The 27,439-nt window shown below is 42.9% G+C and overlaps 2 protein-coding genes across 23 annotated transcripts; both read right to left on the bottom strand.

The window, feature by feature from the left end:
* Positions 1 to 5,910: 5,910 nt before the first annotated feature.
* lactb (lactamase, beta) lies at positions 5,911 to 9,402 on the bottom strand. 2 transcript variants are annotated; one of them, XM_076262537.1, is made up of 6 exons: positions 8,952 to 9,402; positions 8,761 to 8,827; positions 8,472 to 8,662; positions 7,997 to 8,312; positions 7,540 to 7,705; positions 5,911 to 7,112 (listed from the first exon to the last, which is right to left on the bottom strand). In XM_076262537.1, the coding sequence occupies exons 1-6, from the start codon at positions 9,324 to 9,326 to the stop codon at positions 6,575 to 6,577; spliced, it is 1,653 nt and encodes a 550-aa protein (XP_076118652.1). In that variant the 5' UTR covers positions 9,327 to 9,402; the 3' UTR covers positions 5,911 to 6,574. The 2 variants fall into 2 exon arrangements, with proteins under 2 accessions (XP_076118652.1, XP_076118646.1); XM_076262531.1 differs by having other exon boundaries at positions 8,946 to 9,402.
* Positions 9,403 to 10,838: 1,436 nt separating this feature from the next.
* Positions 10,839 to 25,138, bottom strand: tpm1 (tropomyosin 1 (alpha)). Of its 21 annotated transcripts, none has more exons than XM_076262591.1 (10): positions 24,821 to 25,113; positions 24,289 to 24,414; positions 24,000 to 24,125; positions 20,178 to 20,311; positions 18,898 to 19,015; positions 18,312 to 18,382; positions 17,102 to 17,177; positions 16,608 to 16,670; positions 16,319 to 16,388; positions 10,839 to 12,041 (listed from the first exon to the last, which is right to left on the bottom strand). In XM_076262591.1, exons 1-10 carry the CDS (start codon positions 24,932 to 24,934, stop codon positions 11,959 to 11,961), a joined length of 981 nt encoding a protein of 326 aa, XP_076118706.1. In that variant the 5' UTR covers positions 24,935 to 25,113; the 3' UTR covers positions 10,839 to 11,958. The 21 variants fall into 21 exon arrangements, with proteins under 21 accessions (XP_076118706.1, XP_076118683.1, XP_076118677.1 ...); XM_076262602.1 differs by lacking the exon at positions 10,839 to 12,041 and adding an exon at positions 14,715 to 15,319 and having other exon boundaries at positions 24,821 to 25,138; XM_076262594.1 differs by lacking the exons at positions 10,839 to 12,041; positions 17,102 to 17,177 and adding exons at positions 14,742 to 15,319; positions 17,774 to 17,849 and having other exon boundaries at positions 24,821 to 25,121.
* Positions 25,139 to 27,439: the final 2,301 nt, after the last annotated feature.

Consider the following 27,439-nt stretch of genomic DNA (forward strand, 5'->3'; position numbering starts at 1 on the left):
GAGCTAGTTGGTATGTTACGTCATAGACTTTATCCGGGTGATCATCTGTGAAGGAGCATGGTTTCTGGGAAGTTGAAACTGAAAGTAAAAAATAAGTTTTAGGACAATGGTTCCCCACTAACACAAAACGTTAAGGGGACGTTCGGGAACGTTAGTGTATGGTTCCCTAAAGGTAAGTTCGAACCAAACCAAAAACTAACGGTTAGGGAACGTTCCCTAAGGGTTCTAACGTGAGTGAGCCTGACGAGCCAGACCCACATTTGCTGCCGCTAGGGTGCGTCTAGATTTCTAGGCTAGTTGAGTGTGGCTTTTGAACACATTTATTGTGCAAAATGTTTTTTTTACATAGCCTAGTAGCCTATAGGCTACACATGGCAAGAACATGATCAGCACTGCACAGTAGAAATAATTCAGTTGGTCAGCATATTTTCAATGCATGCCTACTGACTGGGAATTTTGATTTAAAAAAATCCACACAGAAAATGAGTCATAATATTACAATCCACAAAAAATACGTGTCATTAAATGGTATCATTGTGCAATACTAAACACCGATACTAAACACTGTGCCAGTGGCGTGGGCTCTGGGTCCCATTAAGGTGCTGGAGCAGGAGGCTTGCTCCCTCCTGCTCTGTGGCACTGGTGTCCAGCCACTCCCTTGTTGTCCTGGGCTGACTGCTCCTTCAGGCAGCTGCCAGGGTAGAGGCACTGCAAGCTAGTCCCATTAGGGCTCTTGGAATGTAGTTCGACCGGGGTTATGCCTCTCCCTGCTGCAGGTTTGTAGTCACTGCGGTTGGGCCTGTGAGGGATTCTGGGTTTCTGAATTTGCCACCATTTCACTTGACTCAAAAACATTGCCTGATTATTTTTACCATATTATCCATCATCATTAAACATCCTGACTCAAGTCAAAGTTCTCGGCAATAAAGGAGGTTTTACGATTATGGTTACAGCCTTAATATGTAACGCAAACGACACTAAAGCCTCATTGTGGCATTGACACCTCTATACCCTCCTCAACTCAGAATCTTTATGCCTCAGTGAAATGTTCATTCAGGTCATATTGTATTCAGGCAGATCCATGCATGAACATGTTGTGGACTTTGCAGTATTACAGTAACACCAGTTACAGCAACAAAACAGATTGATGTGGTGCCACTCTGTGTGCATTGTCATTTCTTGTAAACCAGGTGACTGCATTTTTAGTAATTTGGCCCACTATTCCAGCTATTCTAAGTGCCTGATTTATCAGGCCATATGTTTGTATTCCAATGAATGTGCCATAAATAGACACATCCGCATTAGACCTTAGTAACCATCTGACACAAGAAACCATAATCATGTGGCCTCCAACTAATGAGCAAAGGAAAGTATATGTCCTTTTTAACAGTATGCTGTAAAAAACGTTTTGATGTAGAAAAGAAACAGTTATGGACTAAAAAATATATATTACAGTGACCTACTATTGACTTTCTTCTGGTAATTTCCTGGAGATAAATGGAAGATGTTTTTTTAAGCAGGCCACTTGTTACCTAGCCTGGAAAATCCAGACCCTGGTCTAGAAAGATTAAGGGTCTGGCCACGAACAATGTAATGGCCCAACTCGTTCGAACCCCGACCAGTAGGCACGGCTGAAGTGCCCTTGAGCAAGGCACAACCCCTCACTGCTCCCCGAGTACCGCTGTCGTTGCAGGCAGCTCACTGTGTTGGGATTAGTGTGTGCTTCACCTCACTGTGTGCTGTGTGTGTTTCACTAATTCATGGATTGGGATAAATGCAGAGACCAAATTTCCCTCACGGGATCAAAAGAGTATATATACTTATACTTATATACTCTGAATGATTTCGGACTTTGACGCAATCGGATAACACTACGACCAATGTTTACTGTCCTCCAACGTTGCAGTCTTCATCAGTTTAGCTGGTACCCCGGGATTCAAGGGGTAAAAGTAACGTCAGAGACTTTCTAATGTGGAGACACAGCACTCAAAAAATACTCCATAGAAATGCATGGGGCTAGTTTGTCACGCCAATATGGCCGTTGTCTACACATATCCCACCCCTTCCTCGGCAAAACATTGACGTGAATACATTGAGTCAATCATGTGGTATGATGTGAATACATTGAGCCAATCATATGGTGTGTTGTGAAGACATTGTGCCAATCATGTGTTGTGATCTCGCCGCTGGAGCAAGATTGGTGTCGTGAAGCCTTGCGCACGCGCATTTCTGCCGAAATGGATGCCCGACGAGTGCCCAAAAAGCGTTGTCAAATGGCCGCCGAGTGGAGGGACTTGCCTAAAAGGACTTTGGTAACGTGCATCATTGCTCATTGTCACAGTGTCTTGCAGATTTCCTGGGTACTTGTTACCAGTATAAAATGGGCATGCAGAACACTGGGTGCTAGCTGAACTTTGTCCCGTTGGACAAAATTTACACAGACATTGGATTCACTTTGATTACTTGATGATGATGATGACTTGTGTTGGCCAAAGGGGATCAAAAGTCAGCTGTCACACCCAGTGTTGGGAGTAATGCGTTACAAAAGTAATGTAATTACTGTAATATATTGCTGTTTGCGGTAACGCGGTAATGTAAGGCATTACAAAAAAAAAAATTGGGTAATATTTACTCGGTACAAACTTCAGTAACGCGCGTTACAATGCATTTTAACCCAAAATTAAGCGCTTGTTTTGTTTTGATACATATTCGCAAACACCACCGCAAGAACAACAGACGAGAAAAAATCTGCGCAAAATAGTAGAACGTATCTCCTGATACTGGTTGAAGATGACTGTGGCTGCAGCAGACTCAAAGTCGGACTCTATTTGCGGGATGGACATAAGCCTACGCTCATTATTTTTAGCTTCTCAGAGACAAGGATATGAGAACATAATAGTTAGTGCACTTTGTGTGCGAAACCGAAAGATCTCACTATGCCTCGCGAAATAGCACAAGTCATTTAATGAAACATCTAAAATGGTGCCACGCTAATCTTTTTTATTCTTGATAAAACACAAACTATGTTCTTCTAGTGCATGTCAGCTTTGATCTGTGAACTTGAATTAAAGAGAATAAAGGGATAGAAATGCAGAAAAAGATTGTGTAGCCTGGCAGTGCCACCACTCCCACCACGCGCATTACGCACTTTGCGTAGGGCACCAAAGGACAAAGGGGGCACCCAAATGTAACCAATGAATAGTAGCTTTACTGCAAACTGCGTTTCACTCTTCATCAATAACGTTTACAATGTCAGAATGCATTAACACCATGGTACATGAAAGTTTGATACTTTTTGGGTTCTCTCAATCTCCACCACGTAGTACTAGTAGAATGGAATTGGTGGGTCTTCAATAATTCGTTTCCCAAGCATTTAGGCTACATGAAGCACATGATATGCCAAGTCGACAAAAAAATCCATTCAGATAGCTAGGTGGATACCAGGCTCATAATTCACTTTTATTTGCAAAACGAAATGTGAAGCAACATGTCATTGCATACTTTCCAAAGCAATGAAGGCTGCTTAAAACAACTTAACATTGTGCATATTATTGTTAATATTGTGCTATCAATGTAACTTAACAAACAAGGCTTGTAAACAAGAGCTGGCAAAAGGGCATTATGAGAACGTAAAGATCAATGCTCTTAAAGTGACCATGCACCATTTATAAGAAAACAGCATTTCTTCAGAAATTAATGTTAAAAACACACAGTAATGGTCTGTATAATAGGCCTTTTATTTTACTTTAGGTGTTTGAGTTATCATTTAAATGTCACTCACTCAAAGCCACTCACTTAGGGCACCGAAATGGCCAGTAGGCCACCATCTTGACATGTCTTGATTAAGCTTTGATTTTACAATAGGCTCTCTATTGAGCAGGCCTAGGCCTTAAAGTTACAGTATTTATATCACAATTTACCAGACTTTGACCTTTTGTCGGTTTTTAACAAAATTCTGACTATGATTGTTCCTTGTTTTGCATCATGAGCACTGCGCCTATTGCATTCTTACTGTATGTTGTTACCTTAAGCCTAGCTCAGTCATTAGGCTATACCACATCTCCCTCCATTGGAAGAGCAATGAGCTGCATTGAGCGTAATAAACTGCAAATCCATATTTCTAGATATTTTGGTGAAAGTAACTTAAAAGTAATGCAATAGTAGTGTAATGCCTTACAATTCAGAGACAGTAATATTATAATGTAACAAATTACTTTGAAATGACAGTAATAAGTAATGCATAGTACATTACGATTTTGAAGTAACTTGCCCAACACTGGTCACACCATAGATGATGGTGTTCACAGCACCCCCCAAAGCAAAGATCACACACAGCTTGTGATATGCGCATCAGTCTGAAGTGCCTGTCATATATTGTCCATCTGTAAGTGCAAGTTCCACGAGTGCCGCTGTCGTTGCAGGCAGCTCACTGCACTGGGATTAGTGTGTGCTTCACCTCACTGCGTGTTCACTGTGTGCTGAGTGTGTTTCACTAATTCACGGATTGGGATAAATGCAGAGACCAAATTTCCCTCACGGGATTAAAAGAGTATATATACTTAAGTGGGTGCCGGCTTCCGCAGGGGTTTATCCTGCAATGGACTGGTGTCCAGGAGAGTCTACATCTCTCTTGCCCTTAGCACTACGGCCACCAGAAACAGGCACCACCAGACACTATTAGACTTCATGCCTGGGAAAGGACTAACTCCCTCCCTGGAATCTTGAGGAAAGGGTTACAGTGTATATAATGGGGACATCATAGTGATCCCCAGATGACCTGGATAGGTGGTAGGGAATGTTAAGGCCTAAACAGATTATGGCCTAATGGCTGGTCGACAGTGGGTCTTGAAAAAACAAAACTAAGCTCTGTAGATTTCGCTTTTTTAATGCTGCTACTGCTTCTCCTTTGTCTCTGAGCTTGTTGATCTTTTGATCTCAGTAACACTTCAGTTTAGGGAGCCCATGTTAACCGTACATAATTAATATTAGTTCTCAATAAGCGCAAGTAGGTTTTTATTCAACAATTTCTTATTCTTACTGAATAGATGACTTATTCTTGGTAAATCCTTAACTAAATAGTTGATCTTGATCTAAGGTTATTGATATATAGTATGGATCAAAATACAAACTTTATAACACATTATAACACAAAATACAAACTTAATAAGGAATTGTCTTAATATGTTTCTATTCTGTCACTTGAAGTTGCATATTCAGACAGTGTGTTAGGAGTTCATAAACTATTTCGATCCATACTATATAACAGTAACTATAGATCAAGACCAAGTAATTACTTTTTAAGGATTTACAAACAATAAATGACCTATTGAGTAATAAGAAATTGTTTAATAAAGACCTAATAAATGACCCTGTTGAGCTCTAATACCTACACATATTAGTGATGTATTAAAGGGACACCAGGCAAGCCTGATGCTTTTTCTCTACGAAACTCCCCCTCTCGGTCTGAAGCTCTTTTCCTTTTCTTTGCGGCTTCTGTCAAGGGTTTTCCCTGCTTCTTCGCTGGCTCTGCCATTATACACACGTTTGCAACAATCTCTAGCGTTTTGTTAGCCTGCCTGCTTCGGTCGGCGGGTAGGATACACTGAACTTGCAAGCGGGATATTCTTCCTACAGGCAGTAGGGGCAGGCGAGAGAGTCTTCATTCGCCCTGTAACGAGTCATTTAACCATATACCGACTTACGAAGATGAGTAATTAACACGAAAACGTTTCCTGGTGTCCCTTTAATGGTTAACATGTTCCCTAAAGCATTACACTTTTCTCCTAAGTGCACTGTGGTTAACACTGGTTGTGGGGATGTGCTGATTCTTGCAGTGTAGCTGTTATGGAGAGACTGATCAGTGCTGAGTCTACTGTATATTGGACTACGTTTTCTGCAAAAATACCATAAAACATAAAAAAATGCCTCTACTTCTGTCGTAGGAAAGCCATTGGCAGATGGATTGAATAATACTTAATATTTTGCTCTAATAATTATAAAGAAGAGCGTTTGGCCAGGATGATGTTTATTGATATTAAATGATGCTACCACCTGGTGATAGCATCACCTGGTGGTAGCATCTTGAAAAGACGTGGAAACATTCTTCTTTGTCCTTTGTCTTGTTTGACTCTATTCCATGATCATGCAAACAACATGTCAGCATTATACATTATTTCAGATTTAATCAGAATAATACTTCAGAGTAATGACATATTCATAAAACGCACCACAGATGCAACATTCAGAGACATCTCTTACCACTGTTTGATTGACTAAAAAGAACTGTTAATGTACAAAAAAACTTTCAGAAATACAAAATAAAAACAGAAGGTTAAAAAGTACACAGTGTGTTGACTTTCAAGTATCCTGGAACTCCAGCACTTGTAAACAACTCACAAGAATGTGTTTATTCTCATGGTTGCATACACACACACGCACACGCACACACACACACACACACACACACACACACACACACACACACACACACACACACACACACACACACACACACACACACACACACACACACACACACACACACACACACACACACACACACACAAAATCCCCCTCATTTACTTCGGGTCTTATCAAACTCTAGGGCAATTTTCAGTGCAGTGGTGTTCAGTCCCACAGACTGCATGTTGGTAATGATGGTGACCACCACTCCCTGAGGAAGAGTCTGACCCTGTGCCCGGGTCCCTGCGTCTGCCTCGCCATTAAACTCACTCGGCAGCACCAGCAGAACGCTACTGGCGCCCACAGCGCCCCCTGTATGTGAGACGTAGTGCCTGCGGCTCCGGCACTGGCCATATTTCTGCAGCTTCTCCACCACCAGCCAGCCCTGCGCGTACAGGCCGTCTTTGTCCCAGGAGGCCTCGGTCTTGTCCACTGGGGACCAAAGGGCCATGGCCGTGTGGGGCTTGAGGAAGCCAGGCAGGCGACCACTGGGGTCCTGGAGGCTGGCCAGCTGGTAGCTGTAGAGAAGGGCGTTCCCAAACAGAAGTAGATCCCCCGCCGTGGAGAGGAAACCTCCCCCAGCCCACTTATAGGAGTTGTCCACATACGGGCAATTCACCACGCGGCCTTTCTTATTGAGGTGGTAGTTTCTGAGACACGTACGGGAGTGAGAATGGTAGCGAAGGAAAGAAAGATGGAGAGAAAGCAAGAGAGAGAGAGAGAGAGAGAGAGACTGATACATTAGTTTACAGCCACAGCTACCCCATTCTAGATTATAGAGAAACTGATTTCCCATGGCATGGCCTCCGTAGCAAACAGGACGCACCCCGCTGCCACTACAGAATTACAGGGTGGAAAAAGTATTTTATGGACAGGGGTTGCCTGGGAAACTCATATTAAACATAATTCAGCTGTCCCTCATGATGTTTGATCAGGAAAAGCTTGTTTGGTGATTCTTATCTCACTTTTGAGCCATATTTTTTCGCTCTACTCAGTGTTATTCTACTCTTTGCTATACTAAGCAAGCCCAGACAACCCAACCCAAGTGATCTAATCCCTGTATCTACTGTGGCTTACCTGGAGCGGTGATAGATGATGGGATCGTTCTCATCAGGGACAGTATTGAGCATGCCCAGTTCACGGAACATCTTGGCCATGTGATCAAGGAAGCGCTGGCCAGCCACCCTCTCCACCACAGCACTCAGCAGACAGAAGGCATGGGTGGAGTACAAGAAGGTGGTTCCTATAGAGATACACAAAAACAAGTGCACTGACAAACAACAACAAGCCAATAAATTCTACATGGGGTGTGCCAACTGGACACTCTACAGTCCACTGAAAGTGTACATGTTTTTATGCCTAAACTGTATAACCAGAGAGGGGATGTCACATCAGTGTCATGTGGGAATGGATTTTATCCCGTTGGCCCAGCAGGAAAACGCTTCACCATCTTTTACAGGTCCTGCAGTAGCACTTGTTCATATCATAGGTCAATTCATGAGTGATGACGATGACACTGAAAATTAAGATGCACCTGGTTTGTAAATAAGTGCGTCGTTCTTGAAAAGGTCTAAGGCCTGGATGACATTTTCAAAGCGGTCTTTGAGGTAGTACTCTTCCTGTTCAAACTCCTTCTTTTTCTTGTCCTCTTTGGTCTTGCTGGTGCGGTCATCCTCAGCTTTTGCTTTCTCTTTGCTTACAGCACTGTTCTTTTCTTCCTTCTCATTCCTTTCAGGTAGCTTGATAAGGCGTTTGGCTTTCTCCTTGTCCTCCCGCACCTTCTTGGCATCCTTCTCATAGTGGCGAATACCACTCAGGTGAGACAGAATCAGACGTGGTGTTATGGTGACCTGAACAACACCCAAACATTAAACAAAAAGGAAATAAAATAATACATACACCAATACATACACATTTTAAATATGAATCCTAGAAATAGCATATGCTTCCTAAATCTATACTGTACACAATCCGCACTGTTCTTATTGGCAAATGTTGACAGGACTCACAGCTTCTCCTTCAAATGTTTTCTCAGGGAATTCAGGCACGTATTTCTGGACAGGGGCATCTAGGTCCAGCTTGCCCTCTTCCCACAAGCGGGCCGCAGCAGCTGCTGTCAGTGGCTTACTGATACTGGCAATACGCATCACCGTGTCTGGGCCGCAAGGCACCCGGTTCTCCAAATCAGCATAACCCATTCCTGTGTGGGAATGGTATTGTTTTTCTAAAGGTCTCACAAAACCAAGGACTATTGATTGTACCACAGTTGAGAAGACTTCAGAAAACATCAGAACACACCTTCAGTCCAGACCTGTACGCCATCCACTGACACACCAATCACCATGCCTGGGGCCCCCACCTCATCCTATGCCACAAAAAGGTTAGCAGTCAGATCATAAAGGTAGCCTATACTAGAGTGATACCAACAAACTAACTCGATATCGACCAAAACTATTTGGAAATACAGTGGGTCTCCTGTGTACCTGTACCTTTATCCGTCGAACCAGATCTCTACTAATTTCTATGGCTTCAGCATATTTCAAGTCTGTTTGAGGCTCGTAGGGTGTCTCTGCATTGCACGAGTCGCTGTTATACGCATGGTGTTTTAACCCAAATGCTAAAACAAATCCGGCCCCTAAACCCAAAACCCATAACTTCGACCTTGTTTTAGTAAATGACTGGTATACACTCTGTCCTTTAAATCCTGTGTATGGTCTCGTTGGTTGTTGGTAAAGAACGCCTTTAGACAGCTTGCCAGAGTAGTTTGTTCGGGATGTCAACAAAGGATAAGAGCGAAATCGTCCAGGACAGTCTTTACATCTGACGTACACACGTTCCAGAGTTAAGAGTAACACACGCGACATAGTTACCAAACCTCCTAAATGTGTCTAGGACAAATTATTTATCACAGTAACAGCAGCGCTTTAGTTCAAAGGTTGCGAGTACTGTTAATCAAATTTGTGAAAGGCTAGGCCAATCGAGACACGTCGCTCTAGTCATCAATAGCTGAATGTCGATATAATCGATGCAATGGCCTTTCCTCTTGGGGTCACTGTTTCCTCGCCTGTGAAAAGGATACGGTCCGAAAACCACTCCATACGCCCCGTGATAATGAGCAAGAGCTTAAGCATGTTCAATATTATTCACGGAATTGGAGAGATGTCATCTTGGATTAGGCTGTAGGCCTAATGCAAATGAGCAGCCTATTATTAGTTATTTTGCACCTCTAAGTGCTCATTGCAAGTTGACACATCACACACACACACCAGAACAGTTCATTCAAAAGAATTCACCAATTATAAATGTCTGCATTGCATGTGAAGTTGAGCCCAACTTGAGTTCATTAGGTTAGTCTAGAGTCATTCCAGAGTCAGAGTGAAGATGAATTCAATAACGTCTTACCTAATAACAACTTTCCGGCTGGTAAATGGATTTCTTAAAATCCAACAAGCGGGAGAACCAAGCACAACTGAACATATTTCTGGATAACTTTTGCTCCATGGTGAACCCTGCTGGCCAGCTCCTACACTAGGTGACTTTGAGCAGGCCTATCACTGGCTACACAAACCCTACAGACCGGTCACGTGTGTAGGCTACTATTGTTTGTTAAGGGCCACACCGAAGGTTAGGATCTGTCCTTAAATGTTTACACTAGCAATTGGCACATGTTTAGAAAGTCTAAACACTGATAAGCTTTTCCATTCCATCCTTCCAAGAACTGAATAAAACTTGACCTTGCCTATATTGCAGCACTTTCTCTTCAGTCCACAGAGCAGGCACTTCAAGAACAATTAAGTGGACATATTAGTAAGTGAACAATGGACCCAAGAACCCTAAGATTTTACCATTTTAAATAAGAATTGTATAGGCTAGACCCAGATTTCCAAGGTCAGTAGTTTGCATTTGCAAAAGGACACAGACTATGTGTGAAGTATATTATAAACTTCCCTTTAAGAAGGCATTTGAGGTGAGGAGGCATTGTGCTATTAACATCCGGTCATTGCATGGCATCTCTGCATGCACTCACCACATTTAGCGGATTAGACGCTATAATGTGACTTGTAAAGATATTCTCCTCCTCTCCTTGACCGCGTATAGCCTACATAGCATGACATGGGGGTCGGGGTGTGTACTCATGCCCCACTTCAGCTGAGAGACAGCCAAAGGCAAGGAGTAATGAGATAAAAAGGAGAATTGGGCTCAGTAGATTTTGTTGAATTCGCAATTGAACAGACATCCACTGAGATGAGCATAAAGGTCTCCAACCCACCTGCATAAGAAGTGGCTGCACTGGTTCCGACACCTTATGCAATGATGGTCATCAATCCAAGAACAAAGATATGATAACATCAAGAATGACGCAACAGACCATAAAATACCATAATTTTCCACCAGCCTTTAGAAAATGTCAAACTTGTGTGGTTTATTCATATTTATTAACTTTATACATTTCATATATGACATACATTTCAACATCTACATTTAAAACAGTAAAATAAAAATGTTTTGAACCACGAGCATGAGGAAAACCCACAATGGATTTGCAAAAAAATAATGCTGCCATACATTTTGTTTTGAGTTTACAGTCAAAAAACAAACAAAACATAAATAATAAAAATGACAATAAAAAACCTTTGGAGTGTAGGCAAGTCCCTTTATGGCCAGGACCAAGGTTTGGCACAAAACTATTAAGAACTGAAATACAATCCAAATTATGGTACTGGAATATTGGCAATAACTTATATCTACCTAGCAACAAGCTGCTAAAACTTGTTTTCACAGTAGCACCAGTATGCACATGAACAACCTAATTCAATGCACACTTCAGAAAAATTCCAAAAAAAAAACTAAAAAAAACTAAACGACAATTGGATTTTCAAGAACTGAATTCGTACAAAACTTATGTGCATAATTTTGGATTTAAGTGCAAAAGATTTATCCCATGTTGTCTTTAATGAATTGACAAAAGTATGTGCATGATCAGAATTAAATGACAAGTGCCCAATTCAATCTTAGCTGAACTACATCTTTCAGTCATACCTAATAAATGGCACATGTTTTTTCAACCTGATAATTTGTCACAATGATGTTGGGGAGGGGAGGGGGGATAAACTCAAAGAACTACAAAATGCAGACATCATTATTATGATGCTAAGCTATCGATTGGGCTGAGTGATAGTGTTTCTCTATTTGGGCCTCTTTCAAAGGATTCTTTCTTATCTATCTTCCTTTACTGCTCTTTCGTTGGTCTCTGCTGAAAGCAGGAATGGTGCAAACGGGGTAAAGGTAAAGCGCCTGGTTATTTCTCTCTCCACAGTGAAGTGCAGAGAAGAGAGAGAGAGGTGGGAGGGAAGAGTTCATGGCAAGCGAGGTGCAAAATAACCACAAATCATAAACACAAACACAGGGGAGTAAAGGTGGAGGGGCGCTGGAGGGGAGCTGGTGGGGAACTGGAAAGGAATGCGGGTGGGGAAGGGCTGGCACACCTCTGGATTTTCACATATTATTTAACTCCATTAGAGTTTGGTCCAACATCTGGTTCATTTCAAGGTTCTCTTCTTTAGCATGTGAAAGTTTCTCTGTTAGAACATCAAATAAAGAGACATTTTTTAAAAATATGCCTTACATGATAAAAAAAAAAAAAACAAATGCATGCAACTGGTTCCATAAGCACACTTGTTTCCCTTTTTAGCACTCCATAAAGGCCCAAACTGTAGTTGTTAAATAGTAATCTGTTTGTGAATTCAACAGTGATGTCATATAGTTAACTCGAGTGTCACTGCTCATCCAGACATTCATGCATAATAAGCTAACCAGAGTGCAACAAAATTTCTGCTGTCTTGGTCCCTTTGTAAGACCAGTAAGTAAGCCTTGCAGCTCATCTTTCAACACGCAGCATGCTTAATATGAACAGGATGTTAAATTGGAGACATTACTCCTAAAGCGTGTATTAATAAACAGTAGACAGTTCACAACACAATATTTTGGAGTGATATAAAGTGTTGCACAGTGTAAGTGTTTAAAATACAATGTTCATCTCAATTCAGACACACTGTTAGTATGAAGGTGTGTTATGTGTATAAACCCGTAGTTAGGACGCAAAACATCCAGATTATGTTTAATCCTCATTCAAGGCCAGTCTTAGTTCGTTAGAGAGAAGGCGGTTTTTCTCAAGTTGCTGGTAGACGCGATCTAGCAGAGTGCATCAGGCCACAGAGCAGATGAAAGGCAAGGGAGCAGGAAGGAGCACATCAGTGGCAGAGCAGGCGAAAGGAAGAAAGGGGGAAAGAGAGAGAGAGAGGGGGAAAGAGAGAGAGAGAAAACACACAGAGTGAGGGAAAATCAGTAATCAGTACAATCACAGGATTGTGAGGGAGAGAAAACCTTTTATGTTAAATGAGTATTAGTTCACATCCACTGGTATTTTCATATGCTGTCAATGTTAACACTACATAGGGATGCTGGCGGGGATAATGAAAATGACACTTCGGACCCCTGTTACTATGGACACAGCAGGCACAAAGTCGCTCATTACCTGGCTGACAGATGAGAGAGTTGCTCACCCAAACTACCACAGGGTCTCACCTCATCGACTCACTGAGTACTCAGCTACAAGTCATCCAGCGATATACGGGACAGCCATTATTTACTGGACTATTTTCAGTGTATACAGTATATTATAAGCATGTTAGAAAGAAAGAAAGAAAGAAAGAAAGGGCTTGACTCAAAGGAGTGTCATGAGCAAACAGGACAGTCACAACCCCCACTTCCCTCTTAACTAAGGTGTTCTAGCAGCAGATAGTTAGCCCCAGCCTCTTATCTTGTCTCCTGATATGGCCAGGGGAGACAGACTCACTCATTGAAATTGCTGCCCATACAAAACCACATGATTTGTATAGGCACCAATACCTGATTTGCATTGCATGCAAAATACAAATGACGCCATCCTTTCTTAAATCTCCTCCTCATGAAAGAAATAGAGAGTAGATTATAACAGTAGATTATAGTACTTTCATTGAATTCTCGTGAGTAATAGACTGCAGTAATATCATTAAGGCTTATAAGTATCACCATAAGAGCTGGCAAATGTCCCTACGACTAATAAAGTGTTACTTAGCAAAAGGTATTTAAACGTAATGGCAAATCTCCACTGTGACTCTGGTACTGGTGAGGGGGGTCTGAGGGGTTTACATACATTTCCATACAACATTTTCACCATGAGCAGAACAGAATGTAAACAGAGGAACAGCCAAAAAGGGAAGGGTGAAATAAGGAGAGAGAAGTAGGTTTAAATACAAGGAAGAATGTTTTATTTATACACAACTTAGAGAGAATGAAAGGTTCTGTACAACAAGCGTGACACACAATGGTGATGGTCAGGTGCAGACACATAGTGTCACAGAAAAAGAAAAGAAGAGAGGGATAGGGAGAGGGATGAGAGAAGGGAAGGGTAGAGAATCGCAGGTGTAAAAGAGAGAGGGAGGGGCAGAGGGGCCACTCAGCTGGAGAGGCGGCATCTTTGGACAGGTGGACAGTAAACAATTTATCTGTGCGGAGGAAAAGAAGTAAAGACAAAGTGATGGAAGGGCCTTGTGGAGTATGAGGGAAAGGTATCTTTTCCTGCACATTCGCTCGTAGGCGCACGCGCACACACACACACACACACACACACACACTAAGGTAGCATTAGTTTTCTGATCCAACATATCTTTATCCACTCACATTCCTAAGGTTTATATTAACATTTTCCTAAGATTTACAGAATCATATGTGGTGCTAAACGGTGTCTAGCATAACACTATGAAAAAAGTAGCCTAGCATTCAATGATTACAGGAAGAAAACTAAAGAGGAGCTTCCACTGACCACACTGAAGGAAGAGGTCTCTCTTCTAATCAGAAGTAGACCACGTTAGTAATGCAGGAGCTGAGTTACTCAAGAAGAGTATATAAGAGTAGATACACACACACACAGACACACACACACACACACACACCTCTGTGGTACAGGAAGCGAATCTTGTACGTTCAGAGCAGACCTGTTTCAATGAAATGTCTCTTGCTAATCCAGTGGGGACATTTCAACAAAGCCCTGGCATGCAGGATTTATGGGCCACTAAGAGGTTACCTTAACTCAGGAAAGGAGGGGGAAATACATTAATTTGAAAGGTGTAAGATAGACATATTAAAATGATCAGAGATTACTTTTCTAGTAAAAAAGTAATATTATTAAAAAAATAAATAAATCATTATTTCACATCATTGCCGTTTTCTGCTCTCACACAAAAATAATAAAAATATGGCTTCAGCTCTAATTTTTTTAAAATGGGCTCTTCCCTTGGCGACAGGATATGATGTCATACTGTACATAGCCATCAGATGTTCAGCAGTTAGTGGAGAGAGAGAGCGGGTGGGGGGGGTGAGAGTGTGAGTGAGAGGAAACCACTTGCTAACAAACCTTTTAGACTGGCTAAGAAAAAATAGTTGAGCTACACAGACTTCTCTGTTTTTGCTTTCATGACATGACTACACAATATGAAACTATCCCATGATACAAATTCAGCTATGAGGACACAGAACTAGAAGCCATTGTCACCGTATGAGAGCAGAAATGCCCCCTTGTGAGAACAGAAAGAGCAGATGATGGTTTGAGAGGATGAAGATTTAAGAGTCAGTATAGGAGAGGGCAGTGGAGGGGTAAGAGGGGCAGGTTGTTGTGGGGTCAGGGGCAGGGTGGGGCAGAAAGAGGCACAAGCAGACATGGCCAGGACGATGAATTACATTGAAGTCATGTCGTTGAGAGCGTGGTCCAGCTCCTCGCTGATGGCTTTGTACTTGAGTTTCTGGGCATACAACTCGTCTGTGGGTGGAGTGGGTCAGGGGGTTGGGGTGGGGTTTTGGGTTGGAGCAGGGTGGTGGAAGGGGAAGGGTGGTGGTGATGGTGGTGGAGGAGGAAGATTGGGAGAGGGTGACGATGAGGAGAGGGGTAGCGTGTCCATTCCAGCAGCAGAAACCAGGGTGAGAAGCCCAGAGAAGTGGAGGCAAGAAGACAGCAGGACAGGGAGAGGACAATGGGGGAGAAACAGAAACAGAAAGAGTGAAAACAGAAAAGCAATTATGAAAACAAAAGTAGAAAGGAGGAAGTGGTTGTGGAACATCACAGATGGGGGCGGAAATATGGCGAGGGAGGCCCTGTCAAATTCCTCAAGTGCACCAGGAAATACCGGCATTGCCCAATAGCATCCATACCTAACTGCACCCATATACAGTCATGCAGATTCCTCAGAGTCAATAACTGAACTGGCATCTCTGTGAGAGATTCCTGCATCCCCATTGTGGAAGGCTGGACTTTGAGCCCCAGCAGCCATAAATCAGATTACTCTTAACTAGCAAGTGCAAACACCACACTGACAGAGCCTAAGACCTAATTATGAAAACGACTGGGGATGTATACATGTGAAGTCAGCTGTGTCTAGAACGCTTAGCACACTAAAACGCCAAAGGTGGCCATGAAGACAAAGTCATAAAAACTTCAACATGACTCTATCAGTGTCATCAGCTCTACACATTTCAGGTTTCCGGTCATGAACATAAGGATGTGAACCAACGAGAGCTAACAACGGAGGAAAGAAGAGATTGTTTCAGCATAGCTCAATTAGCAAAGAGAAAAAGTGGAAAAGGCTAAAGCGGTAGGATTTATAGAATATAAATTGGAGCTTTAGATTAAGTGTGACTGCAGAGACTGTGGTCAAAAACCAGGGTGCAACTGCTGAGTGAACCATCAATGACGACGAGCCCTCAGCTCTACGATGGCGTTCAGGGAAAACCCCTGTGTAAGTGAAAGGACAGACGGTCATACCTTCCAGGTCATCAATGGTCTTCTCAAGCTTGGCTACTGATCTCTCAGCAAACTCGGCACGGGTCTCAGCCTGTGGGACAAAGAGACACACAAACGTATCACCCAAACAGCATAGAAAAACATTTATTCATTCACTTTCTTTTTTATTTACTCCTTTATTCACTCCTTTCTTCCTTCTGGCACACATTCACCAACCCCAACCCACACACACACACACACACACACACCCATACACACTATCTCTCGCTCTCTCAAAGGACACAGTCCAAAGGTGAGCCCAGTAACTTGCCTCCTTCAGTTTGTCGGTGAGGACCTTGATCTCCTCCTCGTACTTATCCTCCTTCTGAGAGTACTGTGGGTAGAACGCAAACGACACAAATGTCAACAGTGTCTCCACATTCCTAAGGAGCCACTCCCTATGATGGAGTGGGGTGGGGAGTGGGGATGGCTCCCCTCCAGGTTTACTGCCATAGATAGCCACCTCACCCACCATTCAGCTTTGGTCAGGCTATAGCTAACCCAATTAGCCTTTCTACATGCTATATTTTCTTTACCCTGGGAACTCATTTTAATGAGACACACAGTCCTAAGGCAAGACTAAAGAGTTAGACTACAATGTAAGTTTACAATTTCATGAGACAGCACGAGCAGACTTGATTCAAATCCAAAGCAGAGTCGTCATACTGGTCAGTTTCAGGTCCTCCTGGCCAGTGTTTTGAGCAGGAGCTGGAGTATGTCCAGGGGATGGGGGGGTCTGGAGAGGCTTGGGGGCAGGACACCTACCTTCTCAGCCTGGGCCTCCAGGGACTTCAGATTGTTGGTCACGGTTTTCAACTCTTCCTCAAGGTCAGAGCATTTGCTGGTGTTTCACACAAGAGGAGCGGAGGTACAGAGAAGAAGGGAGGGAGAGGAATGGAGAACACCACAAATGGCAGGGGAAGACCAGGGAAATAACAGAAGCAGTTGGAGAAAAGGAGAGGGAGAGCCAGAGAGACAGAGAGTATAAAAATAAAACATAAAAAGAAAAAAATGTGAATAAGACCAGGGCAATTAAACTGTAAGGGAGCCAAGAAAGTCCAAACTCAGCAGGAATGTCACAAGAAAAATATCACAAGGCCATGGCTAAATATATATACACACACACACACACACACGATGCATATTTCCTGAAACACAATCATTAACCTTGCCGACACCACTGAGTTATTGTTAATCATGCAGCATTCCTGCTAGGTTAGAGGAGCCAAACTAAATGAGTTTCAAAATAAACAAAACAAAAATGCAGAGAGGAAAAAAAGATGGAAAAGAAAGCCAGGCAACCCAAGAAGCAAGCAGGAGAAAAGCCTTTGTTAGCAGGGAAGTTAGTATGGCGGCAGCAGACGCACAGGAGAAGGCGACTAGGTAAGTCACAGGACAGGTACATGTAGTAGTGAGTGAGCGTTATCCCTTTAGTACCTGATTTTGAGAAGCTTGTAATGACTTTGTGGCCTGGTCCAAAACCTTGGCCTCCTCCTCTGATTGTCGGACCACTCTGTTAATGTAGGCCACGAGGAGGGTAAGGCCAATCAAAGCCCGGGAACACATGCGTGTTAATAGTCCATGCGAAACAAAGGAAACAAAAAATACCCATAGTAATGATGACCAAGTAAAAACATGTTAGTATGGCGTCAGTTGTAAGTCCACCATAGGTCACACATTTAGCTTCATCTCTGTGGTGGGTTAACTAAATACTGATATGCAACAGATGGGTGTTATGCAGGAGCAATGGATTGCTGGTGCCTCCGTGCAGCTACACAATGTAGGCTACAGTAGGAGTACAACAGCAACACTATTTTTCAATTGCTCTAGCACATGCAGCAAATCAATGAGTCCAACAGAAATTACTAAAACATTGATCTGACAACTTATAATAAGTATAATAAACTGTGTTTGCGGGAGAAGGGAGTGGGGGTGTCAGCCGTGGGGAAAAGCCTCCATCCTTTCTCCATCTTACCTCTCGGCCAGCTCAGCACGCTCCTCAGTGCGCTCCAGTTCACCCTCAACAATCACCAGCTTACGGGCCACCTGTCAGCACACCACACACTAGTTACAGCCTACCTAGCCAGCCCAACAACTTCCAACACTAACTATACTGAAGCTTCTCCGTAATAATCTATAACATGCAAATGAGGAAAAGTATACAACTAAGTTATTGCTGAAAAAAAAAACATGTTCATAGCACTAAATTAAAGCTGATGATGCACACTGAAACAGATACAGACCACCGTGAATGATCTTAAACATCACCTAGATAGTGGAGTCTTGAATGATCTTAAACATCACCTAGATAGTGGAGTCTTGCACTATAAATACACACAGCTTCTTTAAACTATGAGGAATCATGGAATGAGACTGAGCAGTGGCAATGTAATGTTATACCATGAGTATGTGAGTAAGTGGTATCTATGCATGACAGGGATGGTTGTTTATTTACAAACAGTCATCAAGCTTGGAGTTGCTGACATGTGTCTGGCTGCACAGCGAGTATCAGTTACAGGGAGATTGGCAGAGGCCAACCTACCCAACCCCATCCCACTCACCTCCTCATATTTGCGGTCGGCCTCCTCTGCAATGTGCTTGGCCTCCTTCAGCTGGATCTCCTGAAGCTCCATCTTCTCCTCATCCTTCATAGCTCTGTTCTCAATGACCTTCATGCCTCTGGAGAGAGATAGATAGACAGAGAGAGATAGATAGAGAGAGAGAGATTAGAAGTCAGGCTTTCCTCTTGCTGGGGCTGTAACTTGACCCCAATCAATATCCCCATCTGCACCATGGCAACAGGCCTGCCGGCAACCACCTACACACTCACTCAAACAATCCAGTGGGCAGACATGACAGAAAACATAAAATATCACATTATCGGCACTCCTGGGTGGTTGGAAACGAGTAAGGGGGATGTGGGTGGTGGAGTGTTAGCCATCGAGGGGAAGGTGGGCGGGTGGGGGTGGGACACTGCGATGGTCACTGGCACACATGAACGTCAGGTCAGGTCCACACACACACAGTGGCTCTATGTTTAGGCAGCAGGCCCTGTGGAGCACAGAGGGCCACTGTGTGCTGCGGAACAAAGGCAGGGAAACACGGCCTTGTGCCCCGTGAATCACTGTTTATTCTCGGCCTGGCCATTTCTCCTTAACCAGCTCACGTCTGCAGGCGCTGCCAATAAACACCAGCGGCCGAGCGTCAGCTTCCTCGGGGCACACTCACAATGACTGGCCACACAGCCCCACATACATCACTTTCATGTCCAATTACTGCTGTGGAAAATGCTTCAGCTACAACAGCAGACACTGCCCTCATAGAAGGCCATGATCAATTACGAGTGGCTCGAATGAAATCACTTGTTGTCGTTTTTTCCCTCCCCACCCTTTCCCAGTTAAACGGCTTTTAAAACATTGACATGTCTTAAGTGAATGAGTGAATGTAGGTCTGCTGCCACTCAGGGCAGGTTTCAGTTAAGCACAAACCAGCTGTGAGAGACTGCAGAGGAAGTGGGGGACACACCACTACATTTCTCTCAAAAGAACAGTCAAGAGCTGACGACCGAAACCACAGTGGGAGGGACCAAAGAGAGTGACAGAAAGAATGAAGAATTTGAATCTGAAGAAGAAAAAAATGAACGGATACAAGCACTAGTGTGACAAAACAAAAAACAAAAAATCTTCAAGGTCTCAAGTAAAAGATGGGCGGGAAAGCAAACGGAAAGATGAATAGGTAGAAGCAGATAGAAAATAAACCCCAAACACCACAACATTGCTGCTATGCCACTGGTTCCTCCACAGGCCCTGTACAACCCCCCGCAGCTCCCGCCATCGCTTACCTCTCACTCTCATCTGCGGCCTTCTCGGCTTCCTCCAGCTTCTGCAGAGCGGTGGCCAGGCGTTCCTGAGCCCTGTCCAACTCCTCCTCGACCAGCTGGATGCGTCTGTTCAGGGAGGCCACATCCCCCTCGGCCTTTGGGAGCACACCAATGGCTGTTATGAGTCAATCTGCAGAGGCCGTGGATTAACATACCTGTGTCCACCCTGTGCATACGCACGGACGGGCGGGCACACATGGGCAATTCAACATATTTACACACATACACATTTTGAGTGTTCATCATTGTCATAAAGGATGTGGTTGACTTTTTTTGCATGCTTGTTGGCCTCGCTGCTAGGTGTGACTGACTTGACCTGATGAAACAGCATGTCAAAGTTTATGTCCAGCTCAGCTAGGTCATCTGTCAACAGAGGAGTGAGGGCCTAGCCCTGAAGACCCTTCCAACACTACTTGTACACGTGCACACACACGCACACACACACACACACACACAGTGTGTATCTGTGTGCTGGCTGTGGCGACTGTTGAGGGGAGGGCAGGGCTGAGCTTTGTCCATTATTACTGGCCTCTTGAGAGAAGCTGAAGTCACTGTGGGCTGCAGAGACTCAAACCCACTGCCTGTCAGAGGCAACACGGGCGGTCCAGGAGAATCACTCCTGCCTGTTTTAATAACTCCAGCTTCTCCGGCCTGGCCCTATTGTAAATGGAGCAACCTCTCATCACAGGTCTGTGGAAGGTTTATCTCCAAGGTCATAAAAATAAAAGTAGCCAATTATTTTCAAACCCCAATGAATTTGCCTGAGCATATAAGAGACATATTTGAACTCGAGATATCGGCTATTTGCACTGCACTTGTAGCATGGGTCCGTGTGTCATGTTCAAACTGTATAAGGTCAATAAATAGGCATTTTGAGGTAGGCCTACTTCCTGGCGTAATAAGGGAGCTGAACTCTACTGAAGACTCCCATACAGTGGCCTCACGCACGCTATTTGCAGCGTACGGGCAAAGTGCATCTTGTGTTGTCAATTGAGATGAGGACGTAACGCAAAGATAAACTGACAGTATCTAATGCGGTCATCATATGCTTCACTGAGCCACTAACAAACCACACCCTAATGCATGCAGTCTTTTTTAATAGACGCAAAAGGCTCATTATAATTTGCATGTTAACCACCAATGTAGTTAAAGAGTTGGCAAGGAGACTGATGGCATAGACCACGCTGAATTTGAGTGAGATAGCTGTGACCGACTGTAGCCTCAGAGAGGAAGGTGGATCCCCCTGACTGTTTGAATGTGCGACACCGCGGCTTGCTTGTCCTTATATGGCAAACTAACTTTAAAACGGTGGTTGTCAGGTCCCAAAAGGCTCCACTGAGCACGGAGAAGGTGAGCCAGCGTTTAAATCAGTCATAGCCTAAATATTAGGCCTTCAGAGACAGGCCAAGATCAATCCGACAACATCCTTCAATCACAGTAAGATGCGTTGCTGGAATGCAATCTTACCTCTCAGCCTACTAAAGAGTAATTAATTAATTCCACCAGGCGGGTTTTACCATCCAAATACCCCACCACAAGTCACCCAGGCGGAATTAAAAGAGGTATGCAAACCACGTTCAAACACCCACAGCACCATCGCCGTCAGGTTTCGTAGCCTAACCTATTCTAATGAATTTAGCGATTGTTGAAGATACTCATGACACAGGGTAAGACGCCGCGACTAGCCAATTTCTAAATTAGTGTGGAATTAACGCTTCATATTTCGTGCGGTCCTAACAACACACCAAGGGATTCCACTCGAATTTCTGCAAGTCTTCTACTATCTCATAAGCCTGCCGTACAGGTAATCTGTTGCTGTGGGAAAATACTAAGGCGTGCGCATGTTATATTTAGCTGGCTAACTAGCTGGTGCGCTGCACAGCGGGGTGCAACGTAAATACCGCTATGTCACAGCACCACATCATCTTGCTTACTTGCACTGTAGGGTACCATTAAACATATCTACAACCTCAGACTTCAAATGCATCTCCCTATGAAATGACATGGATTACCAAATTGTTAACGGAAAAAATAGAAGAAGCGGATACAATCGTTACTGGTGGTGCTACTTTGTATCAAATGAATCATTGAAGGCTTACTGTTTCTCTGGCTTTCCTCTCCAAGCCCAACTCCTTCTGCAACCTTTCGGCTTTCTCTTCAGCACCGTCTGCTTGATCTTGCAAGGATCTTATTTTTCGTTTCACAGCTTCCAGTGATGTTAGTCCTGCCATTATGTTTACTTTGTCTTAAAATAGTGAGCTATGATGAATTTCCCTGAAATTTCCACAGAGCGCAAAATCGCCCTGGAAAGCAAGACACCGACTAAATAACAGCTCAACGCTGTACTTGTCTCGAGACGCTCAGCAACGCCTGCATTTCACCGGAAGTAACCATGTTTTCATAGCCGTGTGTAAGAAGAGCGAGTATGCTAAAATTACAAAGGCTATTGTTTAATCAGTAATTTATTTTACACAGTGGTTGATATATTTATAAACAAATAAAAACAACTGTAATATTTGTTTATTTCAAAAATGCATTTTACTAAGTCACGCCTCCGCATTACCGTCCATTATCCTAATGCATTCCACTAGGTAAGCTATGGACCTCCGTATTGTTATTGTGCGCCCTCTGCTGTAGGCTAGTGATTTGCGCTGTGCAAGAAAATTCTACTGCGCTCTTAACTTGGATAAACACTATATTGGTCTGTACAGCCTATTAAACATGCGAAACTGCGAAAAGTAAATAAACAAACCCATTTTTTCCAATAGGTGGTACTTCAGGCTTGTATAATGTCAAGTTCAAAGATATATTTCACGAATTTAGTCAGATAGGCTATAGAAGCTCACTTTTCATGAGCTCGTTAAACACTATACATTACACTTGTAAAACATTCCATGTATTTAATATGAGCATGATAATATATCATAGCCTACGGACAAAAATCTCCCATTAATCATCTGCATGATTGTAAACCACTACATATAATAAGCCTACAATATATTTGTATATACTTGTCATATTACACTACACAGACACATTCCTTCCATGGAGTTTTTTTGCACATTGACTCACGATTTAATTGGCTATTATCAACTTTTAGACTGTCCTGCTGACTTAATTAATAGGCTAGATGAGATCTTAACTTTTCGGATCAGGGCGTAGCCACTGAAAACATAACCACCATTTCAATAATAGTCCTGCGACTGAACCTAGCTATTTAAAAATAAAAATGTCTTTTTGAAACAAAGGCAAGAACCGAATAGGGAAGAAAGTGTGAACCATTTAGAAGCGGACAGCCCAAATGTTAGTCTTTACCATATAAAGTACTGAGCTAAATTTATCGGGCTACAATCCAGTTGAGAAGATTCAGCATCCATTTCAATGGTCTTGAAGGGCAATAAAGTAAATGCTGTTGCTGTAAATGTAGTTGTAAGTTTGCCAAGTGTTGTTCATCTCATATGACTAGTGGGCTACTACCAAAAGACAACCACATCCTTTACGACGGTGAAAGGTGACTCTTTGGTGACACCACTTAAAACATGCAGTGCACAGAAAATACCTTGTGTAACATGACAGTTCTTACGTAATGTTTTCCGCAACAGATTTTGACCTTATAGATCATTAATTATACATTAAGTAGGCCTACCAAAGAAATATATTCAAGGACATTGTTTAAAAACTGTCATTTCACACAGCAGGCAACTTGGAAATATGGACAACTTGTGGGGAAAGCAGTGAACTGCGAGAATGGTGTGGCATTCTGTGGTGACCCTTCATACTTACGTCTGTGGCTTTCTTCTCTGCGAGTTCCAATTTCTCTTGGGCATCTTTAAGGGATGTAGAATATTTGTCCAACTCATCTTCAGTGGACTTCAATTTCTTCTGCAGTGCTACCAGGTCATCTTCCAGCTGATTTTTTTTATTATTATTATCGTGTGAGAGGTCAGAAGGGTGAACAGCAGGAAACAAAGCGTGTGCGCGTAGAGGACGCGAGGGAGGCAATGGACATGGACAGAGGAGAGAGAAAGAAGCAGCACAATTAAAAAGAGGCAAAGATGCACACGTGGAATACCTTGGTGGCCGTCTTCTCGGCCTCAAGCAACTTTTCTTCAGCAGACTGGAACTCCTCATGTAATTTATCTCGCTCATCTTCGGTAATACGCAATTTCTTTTCCACATCTCTTAATTCATCTTCTAACTATACATGCACGTAAACAGTCAGCATTAGGCATACAAGACATGAAGTAATTCGAACTAATAATTAAACAAAGTGTCTGTAGCTACATATCTATTTCACTGTAATACAATCACTTATAGGATATACTGTAAAATGCAATACTGGTGGTGATTAAATCACAATTGATGACAAATAGGCTATTCAGTATCATTCACAGCACAGATGCAAACTATTTTATCCCACACGAAACACAAAGGTAGTCTAGTCTAAACGTTTAGTTCTTTCAAAATACTATATTCCATGTTTTGAGCAATATTATTAAATCCACACCGGATGGGTAATCCACTCAGATCGTGATTTAGAAGTTAACTCGCCATCCCTCGCTCTTTTCTATGGCACACATTTATCTCCCCCAAATAAAGCCGACCTGTTTGCTCCTGTCCTCCGCTGCTTTCTTGTCGGATTCAGCCTGCTCCGCTCTGTCCAAGGCATTCTCCTTGTCGAGCTTGAGCATTTGCATCTTCTTCTTGATGGCATCCATGGCTGGTTATTGTTTGTTTCACTGCACCAAAAATCTCCGAAAAGTTAACCAAGGGGGAATGTGAGGCAGCGCCGGTTTACACTGAGGCGACTGTGTCGGACTGATGGCTGAGCTGGAGTGCAAGCGTTTGCAAGAGTAAGTTCAGTCAAATATGTACTTCCACAAGGGGAGCGACTGAATTCCTTGGGACATTCAATACTTTTTTGGAAACGGCGTCTGTGGGTTCCTTCCCCATGCCCTTTCTTTTTGATGGATCTGGATGGCGATTCGCTGTTGCCAGACACTTGACCGTTGATATGACTATATATGGGATGTGATGTTCCAACCAAGGAGGTAAACCTCTTAAGACGGCTGTGTGTATTGCTCACGCCTCAATCTGTACAAGTAGACTTCGCAGTGAAAAGAATCAGAAGTGCGGCGAGACAAGTGAACAATTTTCAGTGGACTAGATCTTCCTTCTGTAACCGCATTAAGCCAAGACAAACACCTTTTGTCAAGGTTATCCAACATACAAACTCTAAACCTAAGCCCTTCTGCTTATTTTCATAGCAAGTGATTTTTATATTTTAGTTGGCCAACTTTGTCTCTCGTGAAATGTGATTGTCTGGTTTGACAACAAATGTTAAGGGTTCATGGAGAGCACTGAGCACTCAGTCAAACGCATCGCTTTTCAGCTGCAACTCGGCAAACGTCGTGAAAATTACCTCCCTGGTGGCAGCCTGTTAGCACTAGTGAGGTGTTACAAATGGAGATGGAAAGCCAGTATTGAAAGAGCAGTCACTCTCTAAAGACATTATTCTCAAAAAACGGAACGGCTTGTTGATAACGGTCTGATATCCTAACAGCCTCTCCAACCTTTACTTAGCGCTTGGTGTCTGTTAAGCGTTCCTGATGGGACCAACTGTTTTGCGTTGGTATGCTGACTTCCCCGTCTTCGACCAATCCCCCCCGAGGTCGTTTCGAAGAAGCAGCTGTTAATACAACCACTGAGATGGGTTTTACTGTCATGTCCCAAAGCGTCCCAGAGAACAACCTATGAGACTTGGAACTGGCAAATAGATAGTTACATTAATTAGTATGGAACAGAGATGAATGATGGGGATTGACACCCTAAATGTGGATCATTCAAATATATTGTGGTAGGTTAATCCTGGCCCATTTAAGAAAGTCTCCAGATGGACAGTCAATGATTAGTCATCTTATGTGACTTCTGCCAGAGCCTGTCCTGTTTAACCACAGGTCCAACTCACACAAAGCAAACAGTAATGACAAATTAAGTCAGACAAGGCAGATAAGTTGAAGTACTAAATTGTTGGCAGTATCTTTTAACTCAAGGTACAATAGATGCCCCACTTGACAGTAAACAATGCAAACCATGCAATCCAATCTTTTCTTTATGTTCTGTTCACTTGTCTCAAGATGACTCGTGCATATTTTTAGATTTCCTTCGACCACCTGCCTCTGTTTGTATATCTCTTCTATGTGCTCAGGGCATAAGCACAGTGTTAGATGCCCTCTAAAATGATCACAGGCATCCTCTTCTGAATCTCAACCTCTCAGCATTGTGATTACTCTTGGAAATGCAATAGGTTGCAGGAGACTTTCAGAAATGTAATATGAACAAATAGCTTAGTACTGACAAGGTATACCACAAGAGATACATCAGTTTCTGAATTAGATTCAATAATAATGTAATTCAGTAGCCTAATGCTTACTGTAGAATGTAGATACATAGTGGATGGCAATAGAGACAACAAAACATGTTACATCATTAAAGGAGAATTCCGGTGTGATTTTGACCTAAAGTGTTTTGAAACATGATACAGAGTGTGAACGTATGTCTCATAGCCCATCTCGGCTTGTCCCCTGCACTCCGAAATCTGGCGCTAGTTAGCCGATGCTACCAACAAGGCGGTCAATGGTTGTGCCTCGGCATCGGCATAGCCATGCAAATAAATCACTGTTTTACACCATTTACGAGGCTCAATGTATCTCCACACTTCATTGGTAGACTTCCAAGGGCCCTGAGATTTAAAACGAGATATTGAGAACTTTGAAAAAGCACTGGTAGTTTACTTACAAGACGATTTATACAGACAGTATCTTCTCGAAGTTTAGCGTTTGCAGCCATCTTGAATTTAGTCACGATAAGTCGAGCGACGAGTAAGAATTAACAGGTATGATAAGGGATTAGATTCCAAAAATAATTCTGTGGAAATGCATGGATTACAGTTTCTTCCAGTAGCAGCAACTGGAATCCATGCATTTCCACGGAATTATTTTTGGAATCTGATCCCTTATCATACCTGTTCATTCTTACTCGTCGCTCGACTTATCGTGACTAAATTCAAGATGGCTGCAAACGCTAAACTTCGAGAAGATACTGTCTGTATATATCGTCTTGTAAGTAAACTACCAGTGCTTTTTCAAAGTTCTCAATGTCTCGTTTTAAATGTCAGGGCCCTTGGAAGTCTGCCAATGAAGTGTGGAGATACATTGAGCCTC

This window comes from Alosa pseudoharengus, unplaced genomic scaffold (assembly GCF_046254945.1).
Source record: "Alosa pseudoharengus isolate Yale_2024_CS ecotype anadromous, Long Island Sound unplaced genomic scaffold, YU_APseudo_1.1 YU_APseudo_1.1_scf_10, whole genome shotgun sequence".
Classification (NCBI taxonomy): Eukaryota; Metazoa; Chordata; class Actinopteri; order Clupeiformes; family Clupeidae; genus Alosa; species Alosa pseudoharengus.

Excerpts from the sequence above, each read along its gene's own strand:
- lactb (XM_076262531.1), bottom strand. The coding sequence starts at position 9,326 with ATGTCGCGTGTGTTACTCTTAACTCTGGAACGTGTGTACGTCAGATGT. Across the intron at positions 8,313-8,471 it reads AAACATTTGAAGGAGAAGCT|GTCACCATAACACCACGTCT; the intron begins GTGAGTCCTGTC and ends GGTGTTGTTCAG. Across the intron at positions 7,113-7,539 it reads ATCATCTATCACCGCTCCAG|AAACTACCACCTCAATAAGA; the intron begins GTAAGCCACAGT and ends TACGTGTCTCAG.
- tpm1 (XM_076262591.1), bottom strand. The coding sequence starts at position 24,934 with ATGGATGCCATCAAGAAGAAGATGCAAATGCTCAAGCTCGACAAGGAG. Across the intron at positions 18,383-18,897 it reads CCGACCGCAAATATGAGGAG|GTGGCCCGTAAGCTGGTGAT; the intron begins GTGAGTGGGATG and ends GTGTGCTGACAG. Across the intron at positions 16,671-17,101 it reads TGGAGGCCCAGGCTGAGAAG|TACTCTCAGAAGGAGGATAA; the intron begins GTAGGTGTCCTG and ends TTCTACCCACAG.